At 37.5% G+C, this 13,061-nt stretch overlaps 1 protein-coding gene across 4 annotated transcripts in view; it reads right to left on the reverse strand.

The window, feature by feature from the left end:
- Positions 1-13,061, reverse strand: part of ctnna3 (catenin alpha 3) — a 1,223,202-nt gene that overhangs the window by 600,279 nt on the left and 609,862 nt on the right. For all 4 annotated transcript variants that reach the window (XM_062977502.1, XM_062977500.1, XM_062977501.1 and 1 more), the window contains 2 exons: positions 8,296-8,376; positions 3,235-3,387 (listed from right to left, as the gene is read on the reverse strand). In XM_062977502.1, the coding sequence (XP_062833572.1) occupies positions 3,235-3,387; positions 8,296-8,376 (234 nt within the window). The remainder of the gene's footprint in view (positions 1-3,234; positions 3,388-8,295; positions 8,377-13,061) is intronic.

A 13,061-nucleotide genomic window follows, 5' to 3' on the forward strand; every position in this document is an offset into this window, starting at 1 on the left:
TGTCATCAATTCTGTTAATGCAAACGGGCTACACTATGTCCTTATTTTTTATTTTATTTTTATTTTACAGTCCAAAATACACAGTCCCAAAAATGCTGTGGAGAATGCCCCATTCAATGTAAATAAACATGGAACCAGATTTTGTTGCCATTGAGCCCTAATCGATGCAGCATCTGAAATGTCTGTGATTACTATGACTAGACACAAAGTTTTTGTCAGCTAATTTGTTTTGAAACCAAATAATTACATTTAGCTTATCCTTATCAGCTTTCACCCATGCTGACCAGAGCTTAGAGAAATTAATTTTGGACAAGATCTCCAAGTTCTGATATTTACCCAGAGCAATCTTTATTTACTTGGGTGAATTGTTTTGGGAGTTCCCATAGCCTTCAATGTCATAATTTCGCCACATGTAAGTGTTATCAGACTACAATAACACCTTTTAAAAAGCAAAATATTTCCTTTGGCATTACAGACAAAGAACAGCTGTTTTTGCCTCGTCTGTGAAAATAGCATCCACTATCTTTTCTACATGGCAATACATACCAGAAATATGAAAGGGAGATGCATGGAGGGCAAGATTTATTGATACCTGAGGTTTGATCAAAAGTTTCTGCCTACAGTTTCCAATCAAGAGTCAGAATCCAACAGTTTCAATAAGCTAGTGGAAGCTGCTTCAGCCAGCAGTTCCCTGCTCAAATCTTTGGTAGTTATTTCAGAAGTAGTAATAAAAACCACACAAGCATCTCTTCACCACCTCAGCAATAAAAAAAACCCTGATAATACATTAAACGGGTGTTTATCAGGCCCTCTGGCCACATTTACAATACACACAGTTCAATGAAGTTAAATAATATATGAGTCTACACTGACCATATAATGCAATTTCAAACTGTATTAGTGTTCCCTCACTACTTCGCGGTTCACTTTTTGTGGATTTGCTGTTTCGCAGTTTTTCAATATACTCTAAAAAAAAATATTATAAATCATAAAAAATTACAATTGACAGCCTAAGGAAGGGAGGAAGGAAAAGCCAAAGGGAGAGAAAAGGAGCCCATGCGGAAACAGGAGGAGAAGGAGGCGATTTATCAACACACAATTGGTTGATAAAGACTTAAAATAGTGTATAACTACTAAAATAATGTATAAATATATAGCGTCCCTACTTCGTGGATTTTCACTTATTGAGGGTGGTCCTGGAACCTAACCCCTGTGATAAGTGAGGGAACACTGTATATGGCAGTGTAGAAAGGGCTTCTGATGCGGGGAAAGGATTCAGGATGCTAGGATTCAGCACCATGCATGAAACTATTGGCTACAATTGTTTTTGGTTTGTTTTTTTTTTTTCCTTTCCTGAAAACTAACCAGAAATGGATGAGTATGACCCAAGGACTGACACGATTCCAGGGACTACCATTTTAGGTAGCACTACATCAAATAACCAAGAATGGACTCTCCTTTTACCACAGATCTGCTACATGCAGAAGACACATTTTCCTTTTCAAAGACAGGACTAGTTTTTGAAACTTCAAGCTTGAGCCAGAAGCTTTTATCAATGTCAAGGCAAGGCATATCTGATGGATTGTGTGAGGAAGCCTCCTTCTGTGAATTAGTGGCCATTCATCATGGCAGACTGCAGAGTGTATTTCCTGCAGTTTCTATTGGCTGGATCTTAAACAAACGAAACAATGGTGGGACACTAGGGGCTGAGCTGGTATCAGTAGAGGCTAGTACTCTCGAGCACTGCACCAAGAAACATCAAGAAGCTGAGATGGTTGCTAGTTTAATTTCCCATAATATCTAAATATGATGTTTTATATCAGGCCATTATGGCATATTAATAAGTCAGCTTTAAACAGCTGCTGAGTGCTGTTCTGAACACTGTATTATAAAAACTGGTTCTGAAGGAGGAAGCAGGTATCTGTTGTGGATTTGTCTAGGTTGATGGGGCCTCAATAACTGCCCAAGAATTCTGGGCCCAATGCTAGCTTACTAGAGCTTTGAAAAATTACTTTTTCAGTCAACAGCTGCAATAAACCCACAAGCTCCATAACTTGCAAGTAGTACTGAGCTGTCAGGGCTCCCCGAAAAAGGCTGCACTTAGGTTCCCCTGGATTTGCAGTCACAGACAGACATCTGTAACATGCATGCTTCCACTGTACCTCTGCTATTCTTCCCTCTGCATCTGTGCTTCCTGAATCAAGCACTCTGGTTCACTTTCAGCTAAAAGAACCCTTGGTAGCAAATGCTTTATTATTGTTCCAAACTTATTTACAGCTCCTTACAATTAGACAGTCCCGGCATAAGAGAGATGGAAAGAGAAAGATCAACTGCATGGTTGCAGCTTTATAAATCACCCTTTATCTCAGTTACCACCCATGGACCTGACATCTGTCTCTCTTGACTGGAGGTGTCATTCAGGTCCGGCTTCTCTACGCACTGAGTGATCTTAACCCTTTAGTTACACAGTGCTACCATCCACATTTCTTGGGAATGGTTTTTTTCCTGGCATATAGTTCCACCAATCAATTAATTTGAGCGACACTTGGGGTAGATAGACCAGGGTCTACTAGTAGATCACTAGATGATTGGTAGGGCTGTGGAGTTTTCAGTTGTTTTAGAAGGTCTCTCTTTCCCTTTATAAGTTAAGCTTTTATAGTGGAGAAGGCTTAGGGATAGGCAAAGACTGAGTTTTGATGTGAAAGGACTGATTCATAAAATGTATAAAGATTATATGCTCCCTTCCTTTAAAACATTATATTCCCCTGGCTTTCACTCACCTTTCTTGGGTCTTATTTTTACATCTGCCTCCTGGTCAAAATTAGAGGCTTTGTGAAAAACAAAATAGACACTAAAAACTTCAAGTCTGTCAATTTCTGGTTATGCAGTCTTCTGTTTCTATGAATTTAGTACTATTATTAGACAGCCAATGGATGACTTAATGATTGTCAAGAACCTAAAACTATTCAACCAATAGAATGGCATGCTTCCAACAATAGCAATAACCCTGAAAAAGTATGCTTCAACATTTCCATGTAAATAAATCTGGAGCCTAGCTAAGCCACTCACTCAAATTAAAGTGATTAAATTTCTTAAGGAAAACAAAATATATGTTTCTGAGACCCTTCATGTTATGATACATGTCTACAGTGGGAAAACCCAAAGAAAGAGAAGAACAAGTGATGATCTCACAGCATTCAATATCCAATTCAATTGAATTTCTAACAACCTTACCTCAATCAGTCTGCATGTGTGTTCTTTAAAAATAGCAGCATATTCCTTTATTTCCTGTTCTCTTCCATTTTTAGCTGCTTCAGTGAGTACTAGAAGTGGAACAGTTGTGTCCAGGAAAGAGTCTGAGATGTGATCAATGATGGCTTTGCGAAGCTGGAAAAAGAAATTACCACCAATAAAACCACACATTCAGACCTTAATTTGTTGAAATATTATACAATACAATAAGAGCAAGCTAATAGAATGAAATGAATGGAGTTACCTTCAACATGGTTAAGCAATTTGGCTGTAAAATGTTTCAGTCCACTATGTTCTTCCATTCTCTACATTTGCACTCACCCACAAATCTATTCACTCATTTACAAAGAAGATACATATGAATAGGATAGTGTGTTATTCATCTTCCGTCCATCTCCAGTTCTCCCCTTCTCCTCATGTTGAGAATGATTAATCTGAGCAGGAGGGCTCTCTATGCACATAGACACCGTTCACAAAATTGAGAGTCTAATTTTGTGGAAGGGGGCATTCTGATCATATGGAAATAACTGATATCCACCTCTCTTCATATGAAGAGAGTAAGAGAATTGAAGATGATGGAGGCAGAGTTAGCAAGCTGCCTAAGGGCAACTGAAGGCTCCCATATGAGTGGGTGCAACGAATCTAGCCCATGTTTCATTCTAGATTTTAAAGGGGCTATCTGTGGTGCTCAATCATAATCCCTAAATAGTTTCAGAATCTTAAATAGCCCCTCAAAAGTCTAGAATAAAATTCAGAGTGGACTCACCACACTATTTTCACTGAATCTTCTGGTCACTGTTGACTCTTCCACCTTTGCATCTTGATTCAATGCACTTGGTGTGTGAATGGGACTTCATATTTCTTTATCAAAGCACATACAAACACATGTGTATGAAGTACTGTGGATTCCTTACTCAGTGCCAAGTGCCAATACCTATTCTGTACAGCAAAGTACAAACTGGGGAGGCAATATGGAAGTGTATTTGTAAATATTAAAGGTGTGCATTTTTTTTGTTTGTCCTCATAAGCCATATCAAATTTGTTAAATTTGTACTTTCATGACGATATCTGATACGTGGGCATCGACCACGCCAAAAACCTAAGAATCAAAAACTTCCCAAAATTTTTTGTTTGCATTTTGTAAATCTCAGAAGCCTCCCAAAGTCAGTTTTATTTCTGCACAAGCAAGCAAAGCAAAGCTGAAAAGGCTAACTTTCCTCTTTAAATTAATGGCCTCTCACCATTAGGAGAAGAAAAGCAGGAAGAAATCAGAGTTTGCTGGGAAAGAAAGCACAGAACTGTGGGAAATTTGGAAGGTGAGGAGCCCTATGGCAGAGAATGCAAAAGGCTCTGCCCTAAACTACATTTCCTAAAATTCTGCTCATATCAGAAAATCCTAATCAGAAAACGAAAGGGATTTGTCCCTCCATAACAGTAGCCAGCCAGAGTTCTAGTATATTGTTAAATCTCCAAAGAGGAGAATTGACTGATAATTCTAGTAAGTAAATCAGTGCTGGGCTGAAATGAAATCCCTAAATGGATGGCCCTTGGGGGTCCCTTCCAACTCAATAGCGGAAGCATCTTAATTAACCTAGATGCTGGATGGTCATCTGCCAGGAGGGTTTTGATGGTGTCCTTCTGCCTGGAAGAAGGGGGTTAGACAAGATGCCCATGGGGGTTCCCTCCAACTCTATAATTTTATGAAATTGTAGACTTGATTAATATTGGCTTCTATTTGTTAATATGTGAGAGTCATTCAAGAAGATAGCCGTTGTGCTTTTAATAATGTTTTTGTCAAAACTTTTAAAAATTCTCTAGAATGTATTTTATATTGTTTGTAGTTTGTTGTATTTTGTTGGGCTTGGTCCTCATGTGAGCCGCCTCGAGTCCCCTTGTGGAGATGGGAGTGGGATACAAAAATAAAGTTGTTGTTGTTGTTGTTGCTATTATCATCATCATCATCATCATCATTAGATCAATATATATATATATATATTAATATTTCTTCAAGTTGGGGGAAATGACCTCATCTTACCTTGTGTCATTATAAACAAAATTCAAGGAGATAGCTGTTTGTTTGTTTTTTAAAAAAATGTTGTTTATAAAACCTTTGAAAATCCCCCAAAAATCTGTGGATAGTGAAACGTTCCAAAACTTGATGTGCTAACAGTGGTAAATGTCTTCTACCACTGTAGCAAGTTTCACTCAATAGCTGTAAAAATGAGGGTGAAAGGTTCCCCTGAAGTTTTCCCAATTATAGTAATTATGTGCAATTACTATAATGAAAAGGTAAAGAAATTTCAATGCACTCGTTATAGTAATGCAACTTTCACTATACTTCAGAAACACTAGAAAAAAATGGCAATGCCCCCTCATTTTGCAATGACATTTAAAAGATTTTTATCAATCGCACATGTCTAGTATGTATATATACACACACACTTTTCTGCAATATCAAAAGATGGAAAAAAATCTTTTAATATTAGGCATATGCAATAAAAAAACATTTTTTAGAAAGGACTACAATAATGATGCCCCTTGCCTCCATCTCCCTCCTCCATCAGCCCTGATTGGCTGGGAGGCATGCCAACAGTTTGGCTTCACCTCTCAGCAGAGCTTGGTCACAGCTACATCTGAAGAAATCAGAGACTTAAGAATCGAAGGCTCCTTTTGATTCAAATTCTTAATATTGGGGGGGGGGGCAGTGAGCAGGTGGGCGCTAAACTTCAAAAGTGCTAAACTTCCAAATTAGATCTGAATTTAAAGTAATTCCGAGCCAAAAGCACAACTCTATTAAATATTTAAGCTACTGGAGGCACCAGTAATGGATTGCTATTTAACTGTTAGCAAAGAGCCCCAGACAAAATAGATAATAATAAGTCACTATCAATAGTTCCATTAGGGATTCAAATTGTAACATAGAGTGAAATGCTACCAGCAATAAGAGATAGGTGTTACACATGAGGATTTTAGCATTCAAAGCCCTTCTAAATAAAAACAATATATACTGAACATTAGATGCCATTTTATATGAATGGAATAGATAGAGATAACAACTACCCATAATCAGCTGAAGAAGCTAGCAGATGTTTCCAATATTCTGCCTGTGACTGAGCCTGTATTGCATAAATATTCAACTCATACACAAGAGATACATATAATGCAAATCTTTAGCATATTGAAACACTATATATTGATTTACACAGTACTCTATACAGTCTTGTTTCCATAAATACCAGTTCAGACAGGCATGCATCAAAACCTTTTTGAACATGAGACCAAAGACAGGGCATAAATTTCCACATGTAGATTTGTTCATTCAATACAACACACGTAAACAAAGTTTCATACACTGATTCTCCTTCCCTTTCAGGATGCATACATTGTCCACCCTTACTTTTAAAACTTTCTTTTACATTATAACAGCATTATATTCTATTCTTATTACAGTTTCAAGGGAATCAAAAATGTATGAAGAGATTAAAATTAGTTACAGGTGGCAAAACCAGAACTAAGTAATACAATACAGTGAATCTTCCTGATCCGCAGGCTTTGGATCTGCAATTTCCACTGACTGCGGATTGTCATGACTGGTATTATTTATTAAGGCTGATGGGAACATGTACATGCTAAAGTGTGCACCTTCATGCCATGACTATTCAATACTACGAGACATGATCATCCACACTTTTTTGTATCAATGTGGGTTATGGATATGGCTGGATTACTGTATACTTATTTGCCCTTAATTATAAGAAAAGTTTTCTTCCTAAAAACAGTTTGAATCCTATTTCTAAAATATGGGTATGTTTATTGTAAAACAACTAAAACTAATGTCATGTGATGGAATGGTGTAAAATAAGACTATTACACTGAAGAAGGTAAATGAGCTTACCTGATTTCTGGACACTGATCTCTCATGTTAAATTATTTATTTCTTCAGATTTTTCATTGCATTTTAACTTACCGTGTAGTTATTTTAATTAAGTTGATTATCTGCAGCCTTGGGCATCTTAAATATATAATGAAAAGGCTGTGCATAAATATTCAACAGAACAATTCAAAATGTTTTCCTGTCCAAACTTGGTGAGTTCTTTGATGAGACCAAAGGAAGAATGCTGTAAGAATTTGGACTCTATCAACTAATCCAGGAACTAGTCTAGCAAGCACTTCAGATGCCTGTAATTTAATGTTCTTAAACACACATGTATGAATTGGTTTCAATAAAATATACTTTTCATGCAGTTTGACACTACTTCCTCTGTGATGGCTCAATGCTAAGGGCTCATGAGAGTTGTAGATTGGTGAGGTACTAGCAATATTTGTCAGCGATAGCTAATGATTACAGCTCCCCTAATTCCATGCTACTGGAAAAATGTATATTTTTCCACATTATTTTGACCATATTTGAATACCCTGAAGAGTGGGACAAGAATTATCCTCTGTAGCAAAATTATTAATTTTTTAAAAACCTAACCCTGTTTTCTATAGGGGGAAAGGGTTCTTACAAAGGAAATAGTGTTTTCTATGCAGAAAACAAGATTTGGAAGGGGTATTTTTCCACGCAGAATAATTCTTCTACAATACCATGGAACATTTGAAAAATGGGAAAAAATATACAAGATTCTTGGTGGTCTATTATTCTTCCCTATAGGATTTCCTAACTCTTGAAAAATTCTTTTTAAATCTTGGAATAAAGATAATAAATATTATTTCCATCTCTATTCACCAGATCCAGGCTTGCTTAACTTCAACAGTGTCACATATAATGTTAACCCATGTTCTAGGATCACTGTTATATATTACACATGTATCTGTCTTTCTCAGATGAGATTGCTCTGGTCCTGTTGATACATTATCTTAACTGAAGATCTTTACTCTTCAAGCAATGAAGCACTTGGGCTTTACGTTGCTGTTTTACACCTAAGGTGACTCAGCTGTTCCCATCCCACCAACCTCAATGACACATTAAAAACAGATATTTGTTTCATAATTCTTTGCACAAATCTCTGTTAAACACATTTTGTCCTTAGGGGAGATTACCTGTCTCCGGAGGTCTCTTGTTTTCTTGCACATGTTATCTATTGCAGTATTCAAGGCATTGCTCCTTTCTTTTTTATCAGCCTAGGGAGGGGAAAAAAGCAATCATTTTGAACACACACAAACTTAGGATAATTTTTTTTTCTGTTTTGCAAATCATAATTCTAATTCCAGTTTTTAAATGACATGTTTTTGAACATAAGAAAGATATTAATGTATCATGTCTAATCTGAGGTAAGGTAAAGGTAAAGGTTTCCCCTGATGTTAAGTCCAGTCATGTCTGAGTCTGGGGGTTGGTGCTCATCTCCATTTCTAAGCCGAAGAGACGACGTTGTCCGTAGACACCTCCAAGGTCATGTGGCCGGCATGACTGCATGGAGCGCCGTTACCTTCCTGCCAGAGCGGTACCTATTGATCTACTCACATTGGCATGTTTTCGAACTGCTAGGTTGGCAGGAGCTGGGGCTGACAGCGGGTGCTCACGCCGCTCCCGGGGTTTGAACCTGGGAGCTTTCAGTCTGCAAGTTCAGCAGCTCAGCGCCTTAACGCACTTTTCCACCGGGGCTCCTTGTCTAATCTGAACAGTTTGTTAAAACTAAATTACTGCAGTTAACTATTTACTTCTCATTTTTAAAGATTTCATACCAAATTGGTGTCATATTAATTCTTATATAATGACACCGAACATAGAATTTGCTCATTGGATGGCCACTTATCCTATTTTAAAGACAGAGACCATCTATTTGATGGGCTATAAGAATACAATCCTATTGGCATATTTCACACTATGGTGAGCTGTATTGAATTTATATATTAATTAGTCATTATTTCAAACTTTGCCTCTACCTATCCATCTGGATTAGCAAGACACGTTTTATTCAAATTCATGTTTTCCCGTGAAAGTGCACATTTTATTTTGTTTCCTTTTCCTTGCTTTCTTTCTTTTCTTCTTTCTTTCTTGGCCACACATAAATGGCCACCTTACATGTGAACCTATACAAATGAGCACATTCCCAGCCCATTAACCATTTTCCTGCACTTTTAGAGGCCCCATTAGCTGTAGTTAAAAACCATCAATTAAAATCACCAAAATTGCACCAGCAACAGTGAAAAATAGCACATATAACAGTAAAAACAGCAGCTAAAAGCTTTGCAATGCATATATATTGGTCCTACAAATCTCTCTGTGAAAAGCATCTTTCTCATGAAGTTTTGAGAACAGTCCTTTCTCCTCATAATGTACCGTATATACTCGAGTATAAGCTGACCCGAATATAAGGCTGAGGCACCTAATTTTACCACAAAAAACTGGGAAAACTTATTGACACGAGTATAAGCCGAGGGTGGGAAATGCAGAAGCTACTGGTAAATTTCAAAAATAAAATTAGATACCAATAAAATTACATTAATTGAGGCATCAGTGGGTTAAATGTTTTGAATATTTACTGTATTTCAAAGAAAAACAGTAAACTAACTCTATAAGTGGAAAAGCAACAATAACTTTATAATCATCATCATCATCATCATCATCATCAACAGCTTCATTTGTACCCTGCCCTATCTATCTCCCCCTGGGGACTCAGGCCAGCTTCCAACATAGTAACAGGCAAACAATAATGCCTATATAAATAATGCAGGGCTAGATATAGATCTATGATTATATATACTAATTTCACATGTGTATTTCCCCCTGAAACCTTTGCAAATCCTCTCTCTATGTGCATTTTCCTCCTGCAATATTTCCAAGCCCTATTTATGCGCATTTTCCCTCTGCACTTGCAAACATGTGAGGATAAAATTCATATAAAATTCATATATAAAATTAATGTATACATATAGGAGCAGATATACAGGTACATGGAAATCTCTACTTATCTATATTTACATAGGATTTGCAAAGACCTTTAAACATATGAGGGGAAAATTCATATATTAATGTATTTGTAGGGGGAACATCTATATAAATATTTAGAAGTTTTGGGGCATGCATTTACCCAAGGAAGAAATGCAAGCAAATTCCCCCTAAAAACAACTTTGTCCTCTTTTCTCCTGCCCTTTCACACCTCTTTTCTTTCACCCTTTTTCAAACTCTAAAAGTTTGAAATAGAAAAGTTAGCAATAGAAAAGGCTTTTTAAAACTTCTCTCCCCCTCCCAAAAAAAACCCACCCCATTTTTGTTTCCTTAGGAATAAAAAGAAATACACACTTCTGTTGCTCTCTTTTCCCTCCTTTCCTCCCTTTGGACTCAAATGTTCTTGCAATAATGGTAATAGTAGTAATAATAATAGTAATAGTAATGAATCATGCAAATGTGCAAGAATATCTTTTTTTCTCCCCCTTCTACCCATGCAATCTGGCTTGCAATGGTTTCTCTCAGTCTCCTTTCACTTTTGAAAACATTCACTTCTTGTCTCTGTCTCTGTCTCTCTCTCTCAAAAAAAATAAGATAACCAGCCTGGGAGGAGAAGCACAGGAGGGAGGTTTTGGAAAAGAAAACATACTGTGGCCTCCAGGCTCCGGCTGCTGACTTGACCCTGACCCGAATTTAAGCTGGGGGAGGCTTTTTCAGCTCATAAATAAGGGTTGAAAAACTCGGCTTATCTTTGAGTATATACGGTAGTTGGAAGTACTACAATTGAATGGAATGTATCCTTTTCCTATCCACCCTCCCTCTCCATTTCATCCCATACATTACCTCTCCTATATCATATTGTATAGTAGAAGCTAGAGTCTCTGCCCATTTGTACATTTGTATGGGGAGAATAAGAGGATGTTGACAACCAAAATCCTTCTCTTCTGGAGAAGAGCTATAGCCACTTCAGGTAATATAGATAGGCTATATCTTGGAAGACCCTTACAGACCAACCAGCAACCAAATTTGACCCACAAAATGAAACCTATAAGAGTTAGGGTTGTAGGGTGGATACCCTTTCTGGTACACTCTCCCCTTTCATAGTTGAGGCCAATACATAGTGCTGATCTATAAGAGTGCCCGTGTGCTCCACACTCTATATTTGACTGTATTAGTGTCAAGTATTAATATTATTTGCTGCTTAGAGGGCCTGGGGAGGAATTTTATTCACTGGCATGATTGTGTTCTCGGCTGGAAACGGTTTCATTCCCCATAGCCATAATTTTCTTTGTTTGTATTTGCACTATAACTGTCATATGGTAAACATAGGGATGTGTCAGAAATTCACTCTGCTGGGTCTTAAAAAAAACCCTGATTTATCTATTCCTCACCTCCTGGGCCAAGCAGAAAAACAGACACAATTTTAAGTCTGCAATGTGTAAATGTATACGTAGGATTCTGTTCTAAGAAACAAAACAGGATCAACATCATGCAAATATTTGAAAAATGGACAGAAAATCACATACATTTGTAAAACATGCACACAGTAGAGTCAAGGGGCCACAAGTACATTAATGTTTCTAACTGAAAATGGGGAGAAATCCATATCAATTATCTTTATTTATTGAAATATTTACATCCAACCTTTTATCATGGGATTTCAAGCCAGCTGACAAGAAAATCAATGTAATCGGACAAAACCCAAAATAGGATAATTTACAGAGACTCAGGCATATTAAATAAACTAAAACAATAAAGTTTAAAACCAGTCAAAACAGTTTAAGACCATTCAAAATCATGCATATGTCCAGATTTGGATGAAATCAACGAAGACCCCCAAAAGCCACATTTTCAATGTGTTGTCAAAGGCTTTCAGAGCTGGAATCATTGGGTTCCTGTGAGTTTCCTGGGCTGTATGGCCATGTTCCAGAAGCATTCTCTCTCAACATTTCACCCACATCTATGGCAGGCATCCTCAGTGGTTGTGAGGTTGTTATAAACTTGGCAAGTGAGATTTATAAGGTAAAGGTTTTCCCCTGACATTAAGTCTAGTCATGTCCGACTCTAGGGATTAGAGCTCATCTCCATTTCTAAGCTAAAGAGCCGGCGTTGTCTGTAGACGCCTCCAAGGTCATGTAACAGGCATGACTGCTTAGAGGCTGTTACCTTCCTACCAGAGTAGTACCTATTAATCTACTCACATTTTCATGTTTTTGAACTGCTAGGTTGGCAAAAGCTGGGGCTAACAGCAGGAGCTCACCTCCGCTCTGTGAATTTGAACTACTGACCTTTCAGTCAGCAAGTTCAGCAGCTCAGTGGTTTAACCTGCTGCACCAAAGTGTGAATGTTGCAAATGGCCAGCTTGTTTAGCATTTAATGGCTTTGCAGATTCAAAGCCTGGCTGCTTCTTTCCAAATTTTCCTTAATACTAGGGAAAACCAGCCATAACACCAATGAGGTCTCTTAAGGTGAGTATATTCCACCCATGAGGCAATCCTCTCCCATGTCTTCCATTCCATGTATTGGCCCCAAACTGGGTTATAGAGGAGGTCCGCTCCAGTTGATCCTCAAGTCTACCATTTTAAAAAACTAGAAGAGTTATCTCCTTGAATTTTGTACACAATGACACAAGATAAAAGGGGATTATTCTCCCCAACTTTCATCTATTAATTTTAGGTAATTTTTTTAAAGTTTTGACAAAATGTTTTTAATAGCCACAACAGCTACCACCTTAAATGTCTCTCATATATTAACCAATAAAAACCAATATTAATCAGTTCTACATTTTCATAGAATCCTAGAGTTGGAGCCATCTAGTCTAACTCCTTTCTTGCAGACAGAAGGGCACCATCAAAACTCTCCTGACAGATGGCCATCTAGCCTCTAAGCTAATTCATATGCTTCCCCTATTGAGTTG

The sequence above is a fragment of the Anolis carolinensis genome, chromosome 3 (genome assembly GCF_035594765.1).
Source record: "Anolis carolinensis isolate JA03-04 chromosome 3, rAnoCar3.1.pri, whole genome shotgun sequence".
NCBI lineage: Eukaryota > Metazoa > Chordata > Lepidosauria > Squamata > Dactyloidae > Anolis > Anolis carolinensis.